We start from the raw sequence: 18,555 nt of genomic DNA on the forward strand, positions 1-18,555 counted from the left end.
ACTTTGGGAGATGGGAGGAGAGCCTGGCCTGGCTGGTTTGGGATCACCCCTTGTTTCACACCCCCCCCCCCCCCCGATAAAGAAGTCCAGGCTGTTGAGACATGTACTTCCCCCGGAAACTCTAGCAAGCTGGAGGATGGTGGGGAGGGGATCCTCCCAAGTTAGTCTCCTGTTCTCCCTTAGGTGGGACAAGGCTGCCGTTCAGCAAAGTGACTAGGAGGTCACCAGAGCTGGCCCTGCCCAGTAAGTGGGGGGAGGGTGTCCACTGCGAAGGTCAGGGTGCAGCTGCGCTCACTCTGTCAACTCCTCCAGGGCCCCACGGGCACAAAGATGACTCCAGGTCTCAGAGTGGGGGGGGGGGGGGGTGCATATGTTTCAAAAACAAGAAGTAGATAAAAACAGTCTGTCACCTCCTGCTGCCCAGCCCCCTCGCCTGGGAGGACCGAGGAGGGGCTCAGGCAGTCACAATTCTAGGGTTTCTCCCTCCCACTGAGGCCCAGGAGAGGTGATGTCCAGGTCCGCCCTCCTCCCTCTCCCCAGCACCCCCGCAGCTCAGCACTGGAACTGGGGATCCTGCAGCTGCTTCCAGAGCCGAATGCTGTTCTGGGGGCTGAGGGGCTGCACGAGCAGCAAGTCCCGGAAGGTGCAGGGGTCGGCTGTTCGGTCTGCTGGCCAGGCTGTGCGGAAGCCTTTGTGATCCCTGGGGGCCAGGCCCAGGGCACGGAAGCACAGGCCAGTGTAGACGTCGTCGAAGGGGAAAGGGGCCACACGGGCCGCTGCCTGCAGTAGCCAGGGGGCCAGGCGCCCGGCGATGACATAGCCACCCCCACTTGCGTAGGCTGGGTAGTGACCTTTAAAGAAGGACTGGGGCACATAGAAGGGCCCTCTAGGCTTCCGGAGGGGCTTGGCCTGGGTGAAGACCTCCCCCAGGTAGAGGCCTCGGGCCCAGCTGGGCGGCAGGCCCCGCAGGTGCTCCAGGAGGGCTGGTGTGCGCACGAAGGCGTCATCTGGAGCCTGCAACACGAAGCTCACGCCTGGGCAGTGCTCGCCCAGCCAGGCCAGCAGCAGCAAGTCTTTGAGTGTCCGATTGAAGGGGACATCGAGGAAGTCCCAGAGCAGCAGGTCACTGTAGCGGCGGCTCTCCCAGGTCACCAGGGAGCTCAGGTCAGGGCCCCCCTCACCCTCGGGAGACCCCAGCAGGAAGAGCAGCCGGACTCCGGGAGCCGGACCACCCCACGTCTCCCTCACGGCCTGCCGTTCCGCAAAGCGCCCCGGTTCCGACTTGACAGCCAGCAGCAGGTAGGGGACGTCAGTGCCTGAGCAGCTGGCCACTTGGCCACTGCCACTCCCAGGCCGCCAGGGCGGGAAGCTCCTGCAGGCCGCGGACAGCAGGAAGCGGCGGAGGCCCTTAGGGTAGGACTTGAAGTCTGGGATTTCGGCGGCTGCGGCAGCCCCCCAAGCCTGGCAGCCCCCTGCCTCTGCACTGTCCCCACCGGGCAGGGACCCCAGCCGCCACTGCTGCTGGTTCCAGTAAGCCGAAGGCAGCGGGCCGGTGTGGCCCAGACGAGCAGAGAGGTTAGCCGGCAGGGTGGGCTCAGGGCTGGCGGGTGTGGGGCCTGGTGGGGTGTCTTGGGGTCCCTGGTAGGCTTTGCTGAGCCGAGACTCGGATGTCCACTCGATGTACACCTTGAGGCCCAGGAGCGTGAGCAGCGCTGACAGGCAGAGAAGGCACTTGGGGCAGCGCATGACCCAGCCCAGGGAAGGGGTGGCCACGGGAGCTGCAAAGGAGCCACAGAGGCCTTTGGGGTGCAGGGATGGGCGCCAGCAGTCCCTGCCCGGGCCCTGTAACCGCTTCTCTCAGCCCCAGCCCCGAAACCGGCTCCCTGCCCAGGACCCAGCTCTTCCCTATTCCTGGAGCTCGGAACACTGCTCAGTTCTTCCAACTCGCTGCTATTTCTGCCCAGCCCAGCCCATTCCACGGACCTATTCCGCAGCCCCACCCCAGGGACGGGGGCCTCGGCCATTCCGGCCCCCCTTCATCCCCCACGGGAGTCAGAATCGTAGGGTCAGTCCTTTCACCTTCTAGAGCCCAGCCTCCCTCCTCCCAACGATCCTCACCCAAGGGAAAGGGGGCCAGAGACCTGCTCCCTCCTCTTTACCTCTGGGTCCAGCTCCCGCCCGCGCCGCGTCCGGGGGCCTCCGGTCAGGCCCTCCCTCGCTCCCTCCCTTCTGCCCCTGCCGAGCGTTGGTGCTGTAGTCGGAGCCCTGCCCAGCCAGTCCGGAGGGGCGGGGAGGGAGGCCGCCAGGGCCCCAGGGGCCGGGAGGGGCTGGGGCGGGGCCGAGGGAGGAGGGACGGGAGGGGATGGGAGAGGAAGGCAGGAGGCCGACCTGAGGGATGGGGCTCTGGCATGTTGGGGCTGGTTTTTTGGTGAGACAGCGGAAAGGTGCAGGGGTGGCCAGAGACACAGACGGGGGACCCAGCGAGGTGTGGCAGGGAGAGCCAGGGGCCTGGGAGAGCCTGAGGGAGAGTGAGGCTGAGGGGCCAGGCCCAAGTCCGGGGTGGGCAGTGGCAAGGTGGCCCAGGGACTGGCAGAGTCCCAAAGTGGCAGAGCCGGGCGGGGAGGTTGGGGGGGGGCGCTGGCTGGCACCAGGCTGAGGCGGCGGCGGTGAATGTGCTGAGGGGATGGGTGGGCAGTGCCAGAGCTGGGCTGCGTTGCAGCCGCCAGAGTCAGGGTGGGGTGGGGAAGGGGCTGGTGGAGAGGAGAGACTGACTGGGTGGCGGGGGTGGGGGATGGGGGGGAGAAGGAGGGTTGGGGGAGACCTCTGGGGCAGGCAGGGGGAGAGGAGGGACGGGGTGGGGGGAGGAGAGGGCTTCAGGGAAAGGAGTGTGGAGTTGGGGCAATGCCCCGTGTCCTGTGCCCCATGTCCTGTGCCCCATGTCCTGTGCCCCATGCAGGTGAGAGAAGTTAGAGGCAGGTGGGCGACCTGCCGGGTGGGACTGAGAAGGGCGTCTGCGGAGCCAGAGCCAGGGTAGAGCAGGAGGGGACCAGATGGAGAAGGGGGAGGGCGGTGCCAAGCTGGAGGCCAGTGGAGGGTGGGGGGGGGGGCACAGGGGGCCGCCCTCAAGCTGAGCTGAGCCCCCTACCTCCTCTGCCCCCTTTGGTGCCTGGTGTTTGCCTTGCGGGGGTGGGGATCCATCCCTTCCCCGGCCTCCCCCAACCCCAGCCCATCTGGGCCTCTGGGACAGGAGAGGGTGTCCGGTGTCTGCCTGTGTTTGCGTCCCTGCCCCCGGGGCCCCTCCTGCTATAGTGGCATCAGCTGTTTGGGGAGGTGGGCAGGCGGGGCCTCCTTATCCCTGACCTCTTGGAAACTTGGGGTGGGACCAGGGGCCCCACTGAGCCGGGCCTGACCCCCTTCGCTCCATCCTGGGTTGGGAAGACTGTCTGGACCATCTCATCTTTGGCACCTTGTCTGTCAGCAGTGGCTGATTTATCTGTCCAGAGCTGATTTCCAACCCCCGAGTCTGAGTGATGGAGCCCATGGGAGCAGCTGGAGGAAGAGCGTGCAGAGTGTGTGTCGGGTGTTAGCGCACCAGACGTGAGGGGGCAGGGCCGGCTAGGGGCCCCGGGTGGGACCCTGAGCACCTGGGAAGGGTCTCCCAGCCTCCCCCTCCCGCTTCCACCCTGGAGCTCCCCCGGCTCCTCTCACTGCTCCCAGGGGTGCCGACACTGCTCCTCCTGGGGGTGGTTGGAAATCTCAGGGTGCGGGTTGGGTTGCTACGGGTATCAGCCTGGGTCCAATCAGGAGGCGAAACCACCGGGCAACTGGAACAGGGACAGCCCATCATCGCGAAGGATCCGAGAGGTGCCTTCTTGTGGAACAGTTGCGGGTGGAAGTGCAGCTCCCTCGGGAGCCACCTGGTCCAGCGCTGACCTCACTGAGCTCTCGGTGCCCCCTCTGGCTTCTGCCGGGGCGGCTCAGCTCCTTGTCTCAGGAACCGGAAGCCACGTTTGAGTCCACGTTGTAGTCAGCAACCTGAAAAAGCCACTAGAGCCGTCCAGCCGCACTGGCTAGCTCCCCCATTCTCTCACGTTAAGTGCCCTGGACCGTGAACTCGACCTTCGCTGGTCTCAATCCCTTGGACTGGAGCTCCCCCACCACACCCCGGGTTCTGACTCTGTTTGCAAATCTTGCCATGGCTCTGGTGTAGAGGCTGTCCCCTCTGGGTCCTCGCGGGCGGCTGTACCCCGGAGCCTGTGGAGATGGAAGCCTGGGCCTCCGGGGTCTGGTGAGAGCAGGGGCGCTTGTGGTGAGTCCGAGGAAGGGCATCGGTCCCGGGGAGGGGAGCACAGCAATCCCAGCACAGGCAGGCTCGCGCATTCCTCAGCCACTGGGCACAGATGCTCAAGTGATCAGGGGGTCCGAGATCATCTGTTCCCACAAGGTCCAACCAGGGGGCCCCATCCCAAATTTCAGGGTCTCTCTGTACGGCGGCACCCTCACCTGCACGTGAGAAACTTATCAAGACTGCGGATTCAACCACTGCCACTCAGCAACCTGCTAACCTAAATGCCGCGTTTTCAGCGCTTCAAGGATCTCAGGGGCAGCACAGAAGCTCTCCCCCTCGAAGAAGGCAGCCTGAGCTGAGCCAACAGCCCTGACTCTGTCCTTGTCTGTGGGTGCTCAAGGGCACTCCGCGGAAGCTTCCAGCACCTATCTTTAGAACTGGCGTTACTGGCACAGTCGTCAGGTGCAGCAGCCCCGGGGCTCCCAGGCATGTGCTTCCGCGGGCAGCCTGGCCAACCCAACCCCTGGCCAGAGCTGGACCGACGCCAATCCTGTCTTTGTGAGTCTGCCTCCTGGAACACTCTAGAGGCCAGTGCTGGATCTGTGTGGATCCCGTCAGGAGAGAAAAACCACACAATAACTCAAACAGGTAAAGTTTAATGTTAAGAATTTGTTGACGTTGAACAGCGAACTGAAATCAGGGACTCACGGATAAGGTGTCTGGGCATTTCCTGGAAGTCCCTGTTCTGGGTCGCTGGGAGAGCCCTTGCAGGGAGGTGTCTCGGTGGCGGGGGGCTCTCTGAGACTGCTGGGGGTGGCACCTCAGGAACTACCTGCTGGGGAGGCCTGAGGGCTCAGCCCAGAGCATGCAGAGCTCCCACATGGAAGCAAAGGCTTTTCTCCTGTCCTCTCTCAGGCGCCCTCTACCGACAGACTTCAGCACATCACTCAGCCAAGGAAAACTGTTTCAAAAGCCCATGGTCTGTTTTCACCGAGCAAAGAAGAAAGCTGGATTTGGAGCGGAGTCAGTGAGTGGATAAGCGGAACACCGGGGGCCGTGGGGCGTGCCGGGCGTCAGAGAGTGGAGTCCAGGGATGGCGAGCTGGTGGAGAGCTGAGCTGTGTCCCACAGGGAACCAGGCTGGTGGCACCCCTGTGTCAGAGGGGGTCCTGGCAGGGAGCAGCAATGTCTTCAAACAAGGCTACGCTGAGAAGATGCTCGGGACAAGTCAAGAGCAGGGTTTCCTGACACGGCAGGAACCGAGTGTAGGGGAATCCAGAGGGGAGGTGTGGGGAAGTCACGGGGCCAGGGGAGGTGTAGAGTGTGGCTCCCCCGGGGCTGCTCATCTCCCCTGGGCCTGGGAGACTGCTGGAACCCAAAGCGAAGCCTATGGGAAGAGCTGCCAGACAGGATGACAGGAGCTGTGACCTTTCAGCCCAGGGTGCAGCGAGCCAGAGTCCCCGAGATGGGCAGTAAGTATGCCAGCCGCACGCTCTCCCCTGACCTGCTGGCAGTGCCAGTCCCCCCACCCCGCGCCCCACCTCCGTGTGGAGTGATCCCAGTGGAAGCCACAGGACTGAGAACTGTCAGCCCTCCACGGGGCCCCGCTGACGCCCAGCTCGATGGGAAGCAGGCTGAGGGCTAGGCAGGGACGGGGCTGGCTGTGTCCCGAGACTGCTCCTCCGGCCCCAACCCGAGGCCCTGGGTCCAGTCAGCCCCCAGAACCTCGCAGTTGGGCAACATCTCTTCCACCAGGATCTGCGTGAGGCCCGGGTTGGACACGGCGGGGAGGGCGGAGATGTCCAGCCTGCGGAGGTTCCTGAGAGGAGGCAGCAAGGGGTGAGGCCTCTGTGAGGAGGGCGGGCCTCTGCAGTGGGAAGGGCATGGAGGGGAGTTGCACAGGCCTGGCTTCAGCCCTGGAGCCTGAGCTCTTTATAATCAGAGTCCTTAGCTACCCAGATGTTAGAGAGAGCTGGCCAAGGACAGACCTCCCCCATGGGAATTACAGACCACACTCTGGCTCCCCCTGTTCGCAACAGTATCAACGTCATCAAGTTTTCATTAAAAAGGAAAACCAGGAGTGCTTCCCCCTCAAGCCCCAGATTCACCGCGATGGCTCGCGTGTGCGGACCCCACAGGCGCTCCAGGCTGGTCGTGGAGGCAGGGCTACGGGGACCGCCCACTCCCCTGCCTTCCGCATCTCTGTCTGGTGCCTCCCCACCCCCGCCCAGCTTGGGGCCCCGCCTGAGCTGAGGTCTCACTGGAGGTGGTGGAGGCAGGCAAGGCCCCGTTCAGAGATCCGGGGACAACCGGCCAGCGAGAGCTCCTGCAACGAGTTGGCCAGCGGGTGGAGGCGGCTGAGACACCAGTCATCCACGTGGGGACAGTGCCGCAGCCACAGGGACTGGAGCTCCTTCAGGGCCACTGCAAGGCAGGGGGAGGCCACTGAGATCCTTTCTGGAGCCCTGCGCGGAAGGGCAAACACACCAGCCCGCCCGTCTCCGGCCCACTCACAGAGGTTGTCCAGGCCCTGGTAGTTGACGGCACTGCCGCTGGCATCGACCGCCTCTACAGGCACCGCTGGGAACGTCAGGAAGTCGAGAGAGAAGCGGCCACGCGCGTTTGGCCGGATCCACTCCTTGCCCTGAAACCTGGACGGAGACGGGCAGTGACCAGGGCACCCCGCCTCCCCAGGCCTCCAGCTTCCGGAGCACGCTCCCAGCCCCGTGTGAGGACCTGGTCACACGGCGTCTGGTGCGCTCGCTGCACAGCAGGCCCTGCACTATAGGCCTTCCGTGTCGGGTCTCCCTGGGCCTCGGGCATTCTCATGAGAGATGCAATGTTTGGCCTCCCCCTGCCCCACTTTTTCTAAGTAGGCACCGTGTCTAGTGTGGAGCCTGACGCGTGGTCTGAATTCACAACCCTGAGGTTAGGAGTCGAACGCTCAACGGACTGAGCCACCCAGCCACCCCCGTTTGGCTATTTTTACTGTGGGTCAGAAAAACTCGGCTGACATCAGAGAAAAGGGCGAGAATGCCAGAATCTTCACTGGCTGCCGAAAGTTGAGACCCACTCAGATGTGTGCGCTGTTTCTGAGGAACGTGCCGGAGGAAGGTGCCCAGACCAGGGGAACATTTTAACTGGAGCCAAGCGAGGGGTAGGTAGGTGCATGAGCTACATTTTTCAGAGAAGAGGGAAAAGGGGAGGAAAAAACCAGAGGAGGAGGGAGGGAAGGAAGAGAAAGGAAGGAAAAGGAACAGCGATGTTTACTGAGCTCCTGGGCTGTACCGGGCCCGTGCCACACGCTTCATGGCAGTAAGTCTCTGAGTCTTTCCACCAAACCTTGCAGGTTCATACAACCACTGCCCCGTTTTACAGGTGACAGAGCAGAAGCTCAGGAACAAGGTCCGAGCGGAGCCAGCAGGGACAGAACCCAGGGCTCAGAAGTCCCAAAGGCCTCTGGTTCAGTGCTCCACAGCCTCCCTGACCCCGCGCTGATGCTTTAGCCCTCATACTTGACTGCGCCGCCCTGTTTCAGGATGAAATAGGCACCCGCGGCGTGGGGACCGAAGCGCTCCTTGATGTGGGTGAAGGGCCTGTGGAGAGAACAGTGGCTGAGGTTGAGCACTGCACCCCGGTGTCATGCTGTCATGCCCCCCCCCCGGGCCCCACGAGGGTCAGAGTTCACAGCAGGAGGAGCGAGCCAGCCAGCCAGACCGATGGAGACAGGCTGCATATATTTACTGAGTGTCCGTCAAGGGCTGGTACCAAGGCAGACAGTGGTCACTGCTCTGTGTGGTTAAAGTTACAGAAGGAACCAAGTGGCCCACCGGGAAGTTAAGAGCAAACCGCAGCAGCAGCTCCATGTTGGAAGTAACAGAGGGACTGACTCGGGAGTGGCTTGGGCAGGGGTGGGGATGGAGAAGGCTACTTCAGTTTGGGTGTCAAGAAATACTTCCTTAGCCTGGGTGGCTCAGTCAAGCATCTGCCTTCAGTTCAGGTCATGACTCTGGCATCAAGCCTCTGCCTACTTGTGCTCTGTCGAATAAATAAAATATTAAAGAAAATAGTAGCTTCTTGCAGGAGGGGACACCTGAGCAGAGCTCAGAACTGAGAGAGTGCTGGGAAGAAATACAAAGCTCATGGCAGGAGCCTGCCAGGCCAAGGGATGAGCTGGTGGAGACACTCAAGAGGCTCAACTTAGAATGGCAGGACAAACAGCACTGAGAATACCATGCTGGTGGGGGTCAGGGGACTCCCTGGTAGGCGTCTCAAAGCTCGGCTTTTAGGCTTTGGAGTCTGGCTTTTATTCTAGCAACCAAATGGCTGCAATTTGAGCATTTGAGGGTTTTAAGCAAAGTGGTGTTTTTCTATTTTAGTGGGTTTGTTTGTTTTTTAGACTTTATGTGTTCATTTGATGGAGAGAGAGAGAGCACAAGTAAGGGGAGTGTTAGGCAGAGGGAGAGGGAGAAGCAGGCTCCCCACTTAGCAAGGAGCTGGACATGGGACTCAATCCCAGGATCCTGGGATTCTGACCTGAGCCGGAGGCAGACACTTAACTGACCCAGCCACCCAGGTGCCCCTGTTTTAGTTTTAAGAGTCTTAGATGATTTATAGACCATAACAGACTGGAGGGGGCAAAAGGTAACCAGTTGATTACTGTGCTCAACCAACCATAAAATGAAGGGGCTCAGACCAGGCTACAGCCAGGAGGTAACAACTGGGCACATCTGGGGTGGTCTGGTGTTAGTGGACTGGATGTGGAAGACAGAAAAGACGAATCAGGGAAGGCTCCTTAGAATTTGGCTTGAGTAACTGGGAGCAATGCTGCTGTTTCCTGGGATGGGGAAGACCCGGGGGTGAGCGGACTTTCTCAGGGGGAAATCAAGGCTTTGCCATTAGCCATGTTAGGTTTGAGGTACCAGCGTGACCTCTAAGGTGGTGGACAGCGGGTTACTTATATGAGCTGGAGCCCCTGGGAAGGGCGTGGCTGGAGAGGATGCAACTCCGCGGGCCTGGTATAGAGGCCGCAGGCGCAGGATCTGAGCTCTGCCTGGTAAGGCCCCAGCAGCAGGGTCTTGCCCACCAGGAGTTCTCACCGATTTTTCTGGTGCACCTTCAATACCTGCTTTCGGAGCAGGTACTCCCTGAGAGCCTGCACGTCATAGAAGTGGTCAGCCAGGAACTGGAGCAGGGACCTCCCCTTCCTATGACTGCCCTCAGGGGCCACTGGTTTGCTTAGGCCACGGATGCCCCTGGTACCCCGGTTCCATACTGGCGCCATCAGGTGCAGGGGCTGGGGAGAACAGAAAGGAGAGGCTGAGCCTAGAGCCTGCTGTGAGGGTCCAGAGCCAGATCCCCCTGTTCCTGGTTCATGAACCTCCCCTCCTCCCCACTGCTTCTTCCTGGCTGACAAAATTCTTTCTGGATTTCCAAATTCTGCTTTCGAGATCCCTCAAATTTCCCCAAGTTCTTTCCCTTAATGAACCCTAAATTCTCTCTTTGATTTGGCCAAACATTCTTGGTCTTCCCAATTCTCCCCTGATCTTTTCCCAAACCCTTATTTTTAAGACCTCTATTACTTGACCTCCTAATTTCCCACAAGGTACCCCCTTAATTTTATCCAAGTTTCCCTGGAGTCTTCCTGAATGACTCATGTCTTAACCCCAAAATATCTTAATTTATCTCCAAATCAGCCTTAACTTACCCGTTAAAGCCCCCAAATGCTTCCTTCAATCTCCCTTCAGTCTTCTCATAGCCTGCTCCAATTTCTTTGTCTGCTTCAACCAAATTTTCTCGGTAATTTGTCCAAATCCTTACTTTCCCCTCAAAAATTCCCCAAGCTCTCACCCTAACTTCCCCTAAATCTATTCCTTGACTTTAGGTCTTTCCTCTTAAATTCTCTCCACGAATATCGCAAATTCTGCCCTTAATTTCCCCCTAAGTCTTTACCTTGGAACTCTCATATTCATCTTTTGGTTCCTGTCCCCCACCTCCAACTTCCCTTTGGTTTTCCATAAAAATGAATAATTTTCCCATGAGCTTCTCTCACCTATATCCTTTTGTCTTCTACCCTTGGACCTCAAACTCCAGCTTCTCCACCAAACTCACCCGAAACCCTCTGCCCCTGCAGGTTCTGTTTCACGCCCCGCCCCCCTCTCCCAGCGCTCCCCAATTGGGTCCCTCCCTCTGACTGGCTGGGTGCGCCATCTTCGGAACCGCACTCTGCTTCCCCATTGGTTTCTCTCTGCCAAGTCCCCGCCCCGCGTCCTCTCTAAAGCGCCCTGGCTGTCTGCGACCTGCCCCAATCGTTCTTCCCGCGAAGGTCGCATGTCAGTGTTCCCAGCATGAGCTGAAGGGGGAGGCCTCCTGCTCCCTTTTGCCCCTTGCTCCCTGGGTCTTGACAAAAGCCCTGAAGGCGGAGGCAGCAGAGCGGACTTTAATTTGGGGGCTCTAGGAGCTCCGGTCACTTACCGCCCTGGGTGCCGCCATCTTGCTAGGATTACGTAACCGGAAGGGGCCGGGTTTTTTTAGTCCACCCACTCGGTTCACTTAGAGACCTCTTTCCCTTTGGCCACGCCCTGTCCGTTTTCCAACGCTCCTCTAAAAGGTACCCGCACTGTTTACTATTTGAGCGATTGCTCCGAGCGCGGTTCCCAGTGAGACTCTGCATTCTTTCCCTGGGAGAGAGCGGTCAGCCCTTCCCGTTAGAGTACCCTCCCTCCCACTATACTCACGGCCCTGAGACTATATGACCTGAAGAGTCAGGGGATTAACAAAATGAGCCACCCAGGCGCCTCTGATTTATGTTTTTTTAAAGATCATTTTGGGGCGCCTGGGTGGCTCAGTTAAGTGTCTGCCTTTGTCTCAGGTTACGATCCCAGTGTCCTGGGTTTGAGCCCAGCATCGGGCTATCTGCTCGGTTGGGAGCCTGTTTCTCCCTCTCCCTCTCCCCTTGCTTGTGCTTTCCATCTCTCTCTCTGTCAATTAAATAAAATCTTTTCTTTAAAAGATTATTTATTTGAGGGGCGCCTGGGTGGCTCAGTGGGTTAAAGCCTCTGCCTTCAGCTCAGGTCATGAGCCCAGGGTCCTGGGATCGAGCCCCACATCGGGCTCTCTGCTCAGCAGGTAGCCTGCTTCCTCCTCTCTCTCCCTGCCTCTCTGACTAGTTGTAATCTCTATCAAATAAATAAATAAAATCTTTTAAAAAAAGATTATTTATTTGAGAGAGAGAGAGAGAGCGAGCATGAGAGGGGATAGGTCAGAGGGAGAAACAGACTCCCCGCGGAGCAGGGAGCCAGATGCAGGACTGGATTCCGGGACTCCAGGATCATGACCTGAGCCAAAGGCCACTGCCCAACCAACTGAGCCACCCAGGTGCCCAATTCAGTAATATCTTTAAAAAAAAAATCATTTCTGCCAGGTGGAGAACAGACCTTAGGAAGCAAGGGTGGAAGTGGGGACCAGCAAAGAGGCTACTGCAGCAGTCCAGGCAAGAGACGAATGGAAACAGGAGCAGAGATGGGATAATAGGAACTGGGGAGAAGTGCTCAGGTTGAGTCTACTTTGAAGGTTGAGCCAATAACTCCACAAACTAAGAGGATGGGGATGCCACTTAGGGAGACAGGGAGACTAGGGAGACAGGGAGACTAGGAAAGTAATAGGTTTGAAAGGCAGGTGGGTGGATTGAATAGTGGACCACCCCCACCCCCAACACACACACAAAATTCATGCCCTGATCCTTGGAACTTGTGAATTTGCTACTCTGTATGGGAAAAGGAAGAGGTGATCAAGTGAAGAATCAGGAGCTGGGGAGATAGCTGTGGGCAATCAGGATGGGCCCAGGGCCAGGACAAAGGTCCTGTTAGATGGAGGCAGGGTGTCAGTCAGTAGGAGACATGATGGTAGGTGCAAGAGTGATACATGGAAGGGGCAATAAACCAAGGCCTGTGGCGGTAGTGGCTTCTGGATGTGGAGGGAGGCTGACACCCCAGTCTTTTCTGCGGCAGGCCCTGTGCCGACAGTGATGGTATCTGTGGGCAGGTCAGGGCTCAGCAGAAATGGCTGCTCAACTGTGCGCCAGTAGCTGGACCCTGAGGTACCACAGCTGAGGACCGTGGCTCCTCCGGTGCACTAATCGGGAAGCTGTTGGGTGGCCCAGGTACAGAAGACAAGGTCTAAGTTGGGCCAGCTGTGGGGCGTCTGGGTGGCTCAGGTGGTTAAGCGTCTGCCTTCAGCTCAGGTCATGATCTCCCAAGTCCTGGGATCAAGCCCCACGTCGGGCTCCTAGCTCAGTGGGGAGTCTGGTTCTCCCTCTCCTGCTCCTCCTGCTTGTGCTCTTTTTCTCAAATGAAAAACAAACAAACAAACTTTAAGCTGGGGCCAGCTAGAGTGCAGAGGAAGGAAGAAGGGAGGCTGAGGAGGGGGTGGGGGGCCCAGGAGAGGGCGGGACAGGTGAGGCCAGGCATCCACAGACACCCAGTCCCCACGAGGGGTTATGCCTGAGAACGGGTCAAGGGAGGGGCCATGGCTAGACTGTTGTGAGCAAGTTGAAGTTAGACTTTAGAAGGAAGAAAATCCTCATGAGGCTGTCAGTTCTCACCAGAGAACGGACTTTGAAATGCTGACCCATGCACCCCCTCATGCCCTTTGCTCCCCACTTCCCTCACGGGCTCCTCAGGGACTGGGTCATTCTGGATCTTGCCATTTTCTGCTCCTGGCTGCCACTGCTCAGAGACTATGGAGCTGTGGGGGCAACTGAGGCAGGCGGGACTGGTGCCCCCGGGGCTGGGCCCCCCTCCCCGGGCCCTGAGGGAGGTCCCCCCGGTGGGGAGAGCTGGCCAGACCCTCCTGTCCCCAGAGGCAGACACTGCAGGTGCCAGGGAGTGTGTGCTGTGGATCTGGGAGGAGCTGGTGAGTAAGGGGTTCAGATGGGCAAGAGATGGGGCGCAGGTGGGGGTGGGAGGAGAGAACGGGTGCGTGAATGGGAACGAATGGAATTGCAAAGGGCCAGAGACGGAAGGACATCAATTCAGAGACAAGAAAAGAGAAACAAGCAGAGAGAGACAGAGACCTAGATCCAAGAGTAAGAGCAAGGAGTAGAGAGACAGGGACAGAGACGCACAGGGGGAGACAGAGATAGAAAGAGGTTGAGAGTAACACCAGAGACTCCGATTAAATCTGAGACAGAGAGAGACAGTCAAAGGCAGGGGCAGAGAAGTAGTGGCAGAAAGGGATATGGAAAGACAGAGACAGAAGCAGGGACAGACAAAGCGGGGCAGAGAGAGACACCGGAAGGGAGGCACAGAGACGCAGAGCCAGTGAGGGACTAGAAACGGAGAGACAAAGTCAGGGAGAGACAGGCAGAGATAGAGAACATCTGGGAGAAGCCGAGCCGGCTGGCAGTCAAGGTCTGGGCCTGGTGAGGACCCCGCTGTGCTGCGGGCCCGGATTGTTAGAGAGAGGCTTACTTATGGCACCTAGCCAGTGACACTGTAGGTGTAAGGGCCACTGCAGCGGGGTCGGGGGGGTGGCACAGAGAGATGGGCTCAGCTCTGAGCACAGCAGGGGCAAGTGGGGATTTCTGTGGAAGGAGAGGGCAGGGGTCAGCAGATGGGAAATCACTAAGCCGGGCATCTGGCTTAACGGACGCTCAGGGCTCTTGCTGGAGGCAGGCCAGGGACACCAGGTGGGGCCTGGTCAGGGATGGGGTCGGGGTGGGGGGTGGAGGGGGGTGAGGAAACAGATCAGATATCAGGGGTGATCAGACATGGAGGATGGAAGATTGTTGGTAAAATGGGATTTTACAAGGAAGCGCACAGATGGGTCCAGGAGAAGGTTTAGGAGCTTAGCTGAAGTTTGGTCAAGCAAAGAATCTTGGCCAGAACTCGAGCGCGTTGGGAGTGGGGGGCACCCTGACGCCACGCACCTCCCCCGCCCCCTGCGGGGTGGGATGCCCATGACTCCACCTTCTCACCGGCAGGAGCGCCTCCGCCAAGTGGACCTCCAGCTGCTGGGCCAGCTGTGCAGTCTGGGGCTGGAGATGGGGGCGCTGCGGGAGGAACTGGTCACCTTCCTGGAAGAGGAGAGCCTCATCGAGGAAGAGGAGGAAGAAGAGGAGGAGGAGGAAGAGCCTGAGGGGAAGCAGGAGGAGGGACACCTGGGGGCCTTCGGCTCAGCCCTGCACCACCACCCCCCTGACTTCGAGATGACTATCTGAGGCCCTGCCACAGCTTCTGAGTGACACATGAATGAGATGCAAATTTATGCAAAGGACAGAGCATTTACAGTTAGATCTACCTGACCTGCCAGGGGGCTCAGGAATCAGCCTGAGCAGATGCACCCTGGGAAGCTGTCTGTCCGCATCTGGATGGAGGGGCTGGCTGGTGAGCTCTGGAGCTCCGCAGCCCGTGTGGGCCGTCTACAGGTGTACTTGCCAAGGAACGGCAAGAGAGTTGCAGGGGACCTGTGGGTCTTTGCAGAGAGGGTCACCTATAGGTGACCAAGGCCACCCAGCATGGTGGCCGCTGCCTAGGGTGGAACCACAGAGCACATTCCAAAGGCTTAGTGTGATAAAAAGAATATAGAATGGTTTGATAATCTAAGACTTTTGTTGGAATGCTAGTATTTCCTGCATAATGGGATAAATAAAAATATTACTAAAACGAATTTCACCTGAGCATCTGAAAATTTTTTGACATGGTAACATATATATAATAAAATTTACCATTTTTGCCATTTATAAGGGTACAGTTCGGTGGTTTAGACCCATCCACACTGTGCACAACCATCACCACCATCCATCTCCGGAACTCTTCATCTTATAACCCTGAAACTGGACCCATTGAACAACACCCCAGTCCCCCTTCTTAGAGAGAGAGAGAGAGCGCGAGCGAGCATGAGTGGGAGTGGGCGAAGGAGAGGGAGCAGGGGGAGGGGCAGAGGGAGAGAGATAAGCAGACCCCCTGCTGAGCAGGGGGTCTCACATGGGGCTCAATCTCAGGACCCTGAGACCACGATCAGAGCCAAAATCAAGAGTCAGACACTTGGGGCGCCTGAGTGGCTCAGTGGGTTAAAGCCTCTGCATTCAGCTCAGGTCATGATCCCAGGGTCCTGGGATTGAGCCCCACATCGGGCTCTCTGCTCAGCGGGGAGCCTGCTTCCCCCCGCCCCTCTGCCTGCCTCTCTGCCTACTTGTGATCTCTGTCTGTCAAATAAATAAATAAAATCTTAAGAAAACACAGCAACAACAACAAACAACCTGCTGCTTTCTGTCCAGGGGAGTCCTCTAAGACTAGCGGAGGGGTGCAGGGGAATTAAGGGGTTCAGGCTCCATCCCAAATTGGCCTTCCTCTGCCAATTTTAGCCAGGTCTGCAGCCCCTGGGAGATCCGCTGTGGGGGTGCGGGAGGGTGTTGGAAGTCAGACCCCAGCACCCAGGGAAGGAGAAAGACACCAAAGGGGCACGCAGAGACAGGGTCCCTCTCCCTCCTGAGGCACTCTAGAAAGAAGCCGGCTGCACTCCGGGCTCCCTGCAGCTGTAGCTGTGTCCAGGCTGCGGGCGCCATGAGGGCTGAGGGGGTGGCTGTGTGCTACAGGGTCTCGGTTGCTCTTGGGCGGAAAGAGATGGGAGGTGGGAGACTGGGTGGGGCACTTGGGAGAGAACGCGGCATGACGGGGTCAGTGAGACTCCCCTTCATTAATAGGACAAAACTGGAAACATCGGTGAGATCATCAGGGCTCTGATTCCAATGTCCCAGTTGAGACTGACGCCCAGCGGATCAGATATGGCCCCATCCTTTAAGGAGCTAAGGTCAACTGGATGGGTATTTCGGGGACCAGGAGAAAAGAGATATATACACAGACGAAATTTGAGGGGAGAGGCTTTTTAAAGGGCAGAGGCTGTTAGAGTCCGTAAGAAAACCTGCTTCAGAGCAATCCATGTGGGGTCTACACAGCCCTTCCGTACCTGCGTAAATAATCAGGCCCAAGCCAGTGAGACCAGCCAGAATTTAGGATCAAGAATAGTTTTGCCCCGGGGGGACGAGAGGTGGGGGGGCTCCTGGAAGGACTCAGTTGGGTAAGCGTCGGACTCTTGATTTCGGCTCAGGTCATGATCTCAGGGTCGTGGGATCGAGCCCCACAAGGTTGGGCTCCACGCTCGGTGGGGAGTCTGCTGGAAGTTCTCTCTCCTTCTCCCTGTGCATCCGCACCCCACCCTGCTGTCTCTCTCTCAAACAAATAGATAAATCTTAAAACAAACAAACAAACAAAAGAACAGTCTGCCTTGGGGGTGAGCTTTGAGCAAAGGGAAGTGGTTATAGAGGGAAACGTGTCTCCACGGAAAACACCAGCAAGCACAGGGTTCTGAGAGGCTCAGGCCACTGGCCGTCTCTTACCTGTTGTGCAGGTCTTCTACTGCGGGGAGACCGGGGAGACCGTGGGGAAGCAAAGCAAACTGGGTCTAGACCAGAGACGGAGATGAGTTTCCCTCCTGCTGAGCAGAAAGCAGTTTCAACAGTTACAAGCTAGAGGCCACCCAGAGCCCCCCAGCCCCTGGAATTACCATTTCTAATTGCGGATTCTTTCTCTGTCCCTTTTGAGATGTTATCTACGTCTCCTGAGAAGGGGCGCCTGGGTGGCTCCGTCCGTCCGTCCGTTAAGCAGCTGCCCTCAGCCCAGGTCATGAACCTGGGGTCCTGGGATGGAGCCCCAAGTTGAGCCCCCCAGTCGAGCCCCCTTCTCAGCAGGGAGTCTGTTGCTCCCTCTCCCTCAGCGACTCCCCCATGGTCTCTCTCTCTCTCTCAAATAAATAACATCTTTAAAAATTTTTTTAAAAAGCCTCATGTCAGTCTTAGGATCCGGGGAATGGCTCTGGAGTCTATCCCTCCAAAATGTAATCCTCCTGCAGACAGCACCTTTACCTCCCAGGCTCTGAAGGAAAGCAGGAGCCTAATTTTCGAGGGTTACCTTCCAGGCGGCGATGTAAAACTACCTTCCACCAGGATTTTATGAGAACTTTCCACTGCTCTTTCAAGTGAGGCTGATCAGTCAGCAGATGGTCTCTAAGTCCCTCTCCCTAATTTAAAATCTCTGCAGCTGTGCTTTAGGAGGGCTCAGTTCAGTCATCCTCACCTGTTGCATTGGCCTTGAATCAAAGTCCTCCTCACCTCTTTGCTTTTTTGGTAGAGATTTTACTGAGATGACCTGCCTGTCGGTAGCTGAGCTTGCACGCGCTGTCCGTCTTGGCCATCTTTTCAAATCTTCCAATCTCTTCCCTTATCTGGCTCCATCCTCCAAACCCACATTTCCAATTTGCCTCCCTCTTGAGTTGGCGTCCACAGCAGGAGGGGGCCGGATGGCCCAGACCCTTCAGACGGCCTCAGGTGGCCTTGCAGCTGGCCTTTGTCCCCAGGATATGAGAAGCAGCGTGAGCTAAGGCATAGGACTTCATAGAGACCTGGAGGGATGCCAGCCCCAGCGACCCCAACTCCAACAGTATTCGAATGCACAGATGTTTTCACTTCACCCTCAACGAGGGAAATCCCACTGACTTCAGGAGACATTCTGTCATAAAACACAGCAGCTCTAGTGGATAGGCAGATCCTTGCACAGTGGGCCACCTGGGCGCCCACACCGACAGCTCAGGGCAATGAAATCAGCAGGGTTGAGGGCTGATGGAGAGAGGCTGCACCTGACCATGGGGCTCTGGAGCACGCAGTGCAGCCCCGAGCCCGCCTCCCTCTGGGCTCTCGCGCCCTGTGCCAGGCCTGCCCTGGATGCCGGCTGCCCTCGGAGAGACCGGGGCAACTGCCTGGGGAAGGGGCCACTGCCAGGCTGGGGGTGGATCTCAGCAGTCAGGGCTTCAGGTACTCTGGCTCTTGGAGAGCTTACATTTCATGAGCTAGGAGTTTGGCATCTGATAGTCCCAAAGTTTATTCCTTTGGCCCAGCGTGGAGCCCAGTGTGGGGCTTGAACTAATGACCCTGAGCTGCAGACCTGAGCTGAGATGAAGTGTGGGGTGCTCAACAGACTGAGCCACCCAGGTGCCCTCCCCAGAGTTTACTTAAATTGGGAATTCCCATTCCGTTTTCCTCTCTCAATAGGGTACAGACATACATTTGCCTGATGTCGCTGTTTACAGAAGGGAAAGTATGTATCTTAATTTTGAAAAATGTGTCACATACAAACAGAAAGAAAATCAGTCACATAACCACACAGAGATAAAACTGTCATCATTTTTGGGTCATATTTGTCATCTCTCTTTCTC

General features: G+C 57.9%; 3 protein-coding genes and 1 long non-coding RNA gene across 7 annotated transcripts; 2 read left to right on the forward strand and 2 right to left on the reverse strand.

Annotated features, from left to right (window-relative positions):
• Positions 1–53: 53 nt before the first annotated feature.
• B3GNT8 (UDP-GlcNAc:betaGal beta-1,3-N-acetylglucosaminyltransferase 8) lies at positions 54–2,291 on the reverse strand. Its single transcript, XM_045987051.1, has 2 exons — positions 2,160–2,291; positions 54–1,778 (listed from the first exon to the last, which is right to left on the reverse strand). The coding sequence occupies exon 2, from the start codon at positions 1,744–1,746 to the stop codon at positions 553–555; it is 1,194 nt and encodes a 397-aa protein (XP_045843007.1). The 5' UTR covers positions 1,747–1,778; positions 2,160–2,291; the 3' UTR covers positions 54–552.
• Positions 2,292–2,940: 649 nt separating this feature from the next.
• Positions 2,941–5,312, forward strand: LOC123930773. Its single transcript, XR_006816141.1, has 3 exons — positions 2,941–4,091; positions 4,211–4,936; positions 5,204–5,312. It is a non-coding gene; the product is annotated as an uncharacterized LOC123930773 (long non-coding RNA).
• DMAC2 (distal membrane arm assembly component 2) lies at positions 4,929–11,056 on the reverse strand. 4 transcript variants are annotated; one of them, XM_045987049.1, is made up of 7 exons: positions 10,762–10,803; positions 9,995–10,064; positions 9,387–9,583; positions 7,803–7,883; positions 6,802–6,938; positions 6,549–6,711; positions 4,929–6,106 (listed from the first exon to the last, which is right to left on the reverse strand). In XM_045987049.1, exons 3-7 carry the CDS (start codon positions 9,569–9,571, stop codon positions 5,929–5,931), a joined length of 744 nt encoding a protein of 247 aa, XP_045843005.1. In that variant the 5' UTR covers positions 9,572–9,583; positions 9,995–10,064; positions 10,762–10,803; the 3' UTR covers positions 4,929–5,928. The 4 variants fall into 4 exon arrangements, with proteins under 4 accessions (XP_045843005.1, XP_045843002.1, XP_045843006.1 ...); XM_045987046.1 differs by lacking the exon at positions 9,995–10,064 and having other exon boundaries at positions 10,762–11,056; XM_045987050.1 differs by lacking the exons at positions 9,995–10,064; positions 10,762–10,803 and adding an exon at positions 10,340–10,712.
• Positions 11,057–12,948: 1,892 nt separating this feature from the next.
• ERICH4 (glutamate rich 4) lies at positions 12,949–14,951 on the forward strand. The gene is made up of 2 exons (XM_045988134.1): positions 12,949–13,200; positions 14,270–14,951. Exons 1-2 carry the CDS (start codon positions 13,027–13,029, stop codon positions 14,504–14,506), a joined length of 411 nt encoding a protein of 136 aa, XP_045844090.1. The 5' UTR covers positions 12,949–13,026; the 3' UTR covers positions 14,507–14,951.
• Positions 14,952–18,555: the final 3,604 nt, after the last annotated feature.

This window comes from Meles meles, chromosome 19 (assembly GCF_922984935.1).
Source record: "Meles meles chromosome 19, mMelMel3.1 paternal haplotype, whole genome shotgun sequence".
NCBI classification, from domain to species: Eukaryota; Metazoa; Chordata; class Mammalia; order Carnivora; family Mustelidae; genus Meles; species Meles meles.

What these genes read in the sequence shown, in the direction of transcription:
- B3GNT8 (XM_045987051.1), bottom strand. Translation starts at nt 1,746, where the DNA reads ATGCGCTGCCCCAAGTGCCTTCTCTGCCTGTCAGCGCTGCTCACGCTC.
- ERICH4 (XM_045988134.1), top strand. Translation starts at nt 13,027, where the DNA reads ATGGAGCTGTGGGGGCAACTGAGGCAGGCGGGACTGGTGCCCCCGGGG. An exon ending in TGTGGATCTGGGAGGAGCTG is followed by an intron (nt 13,201 to 14,269) that starts GTGAGTAAGGGG and finishes TCTCACCGGCAG; the next exon opens with GAGCGCCTCCGCCAAGTGGA.
- DMAC2 (XM_045987046.1), bottom strand. An exon ending in AAACAGGGCGGCGCAGTCAA is followed by an intron (nt 6,939 to 7,802) that starts GTATGAGGGCTA and finishes GTCTCCGTCCAG; the next exon opens with GTTTCAGGGCAAGGAGTGGA. An exon ending in CCAGGGCCTGGACAACCTCT is followed by an intron (nt 6,712 to 6,801) that starts GTGAGTGGGCCG and finishes CCTGCCTTGCAG; the next exon opens with TGGCCCTGAAGGAGCTCCAG.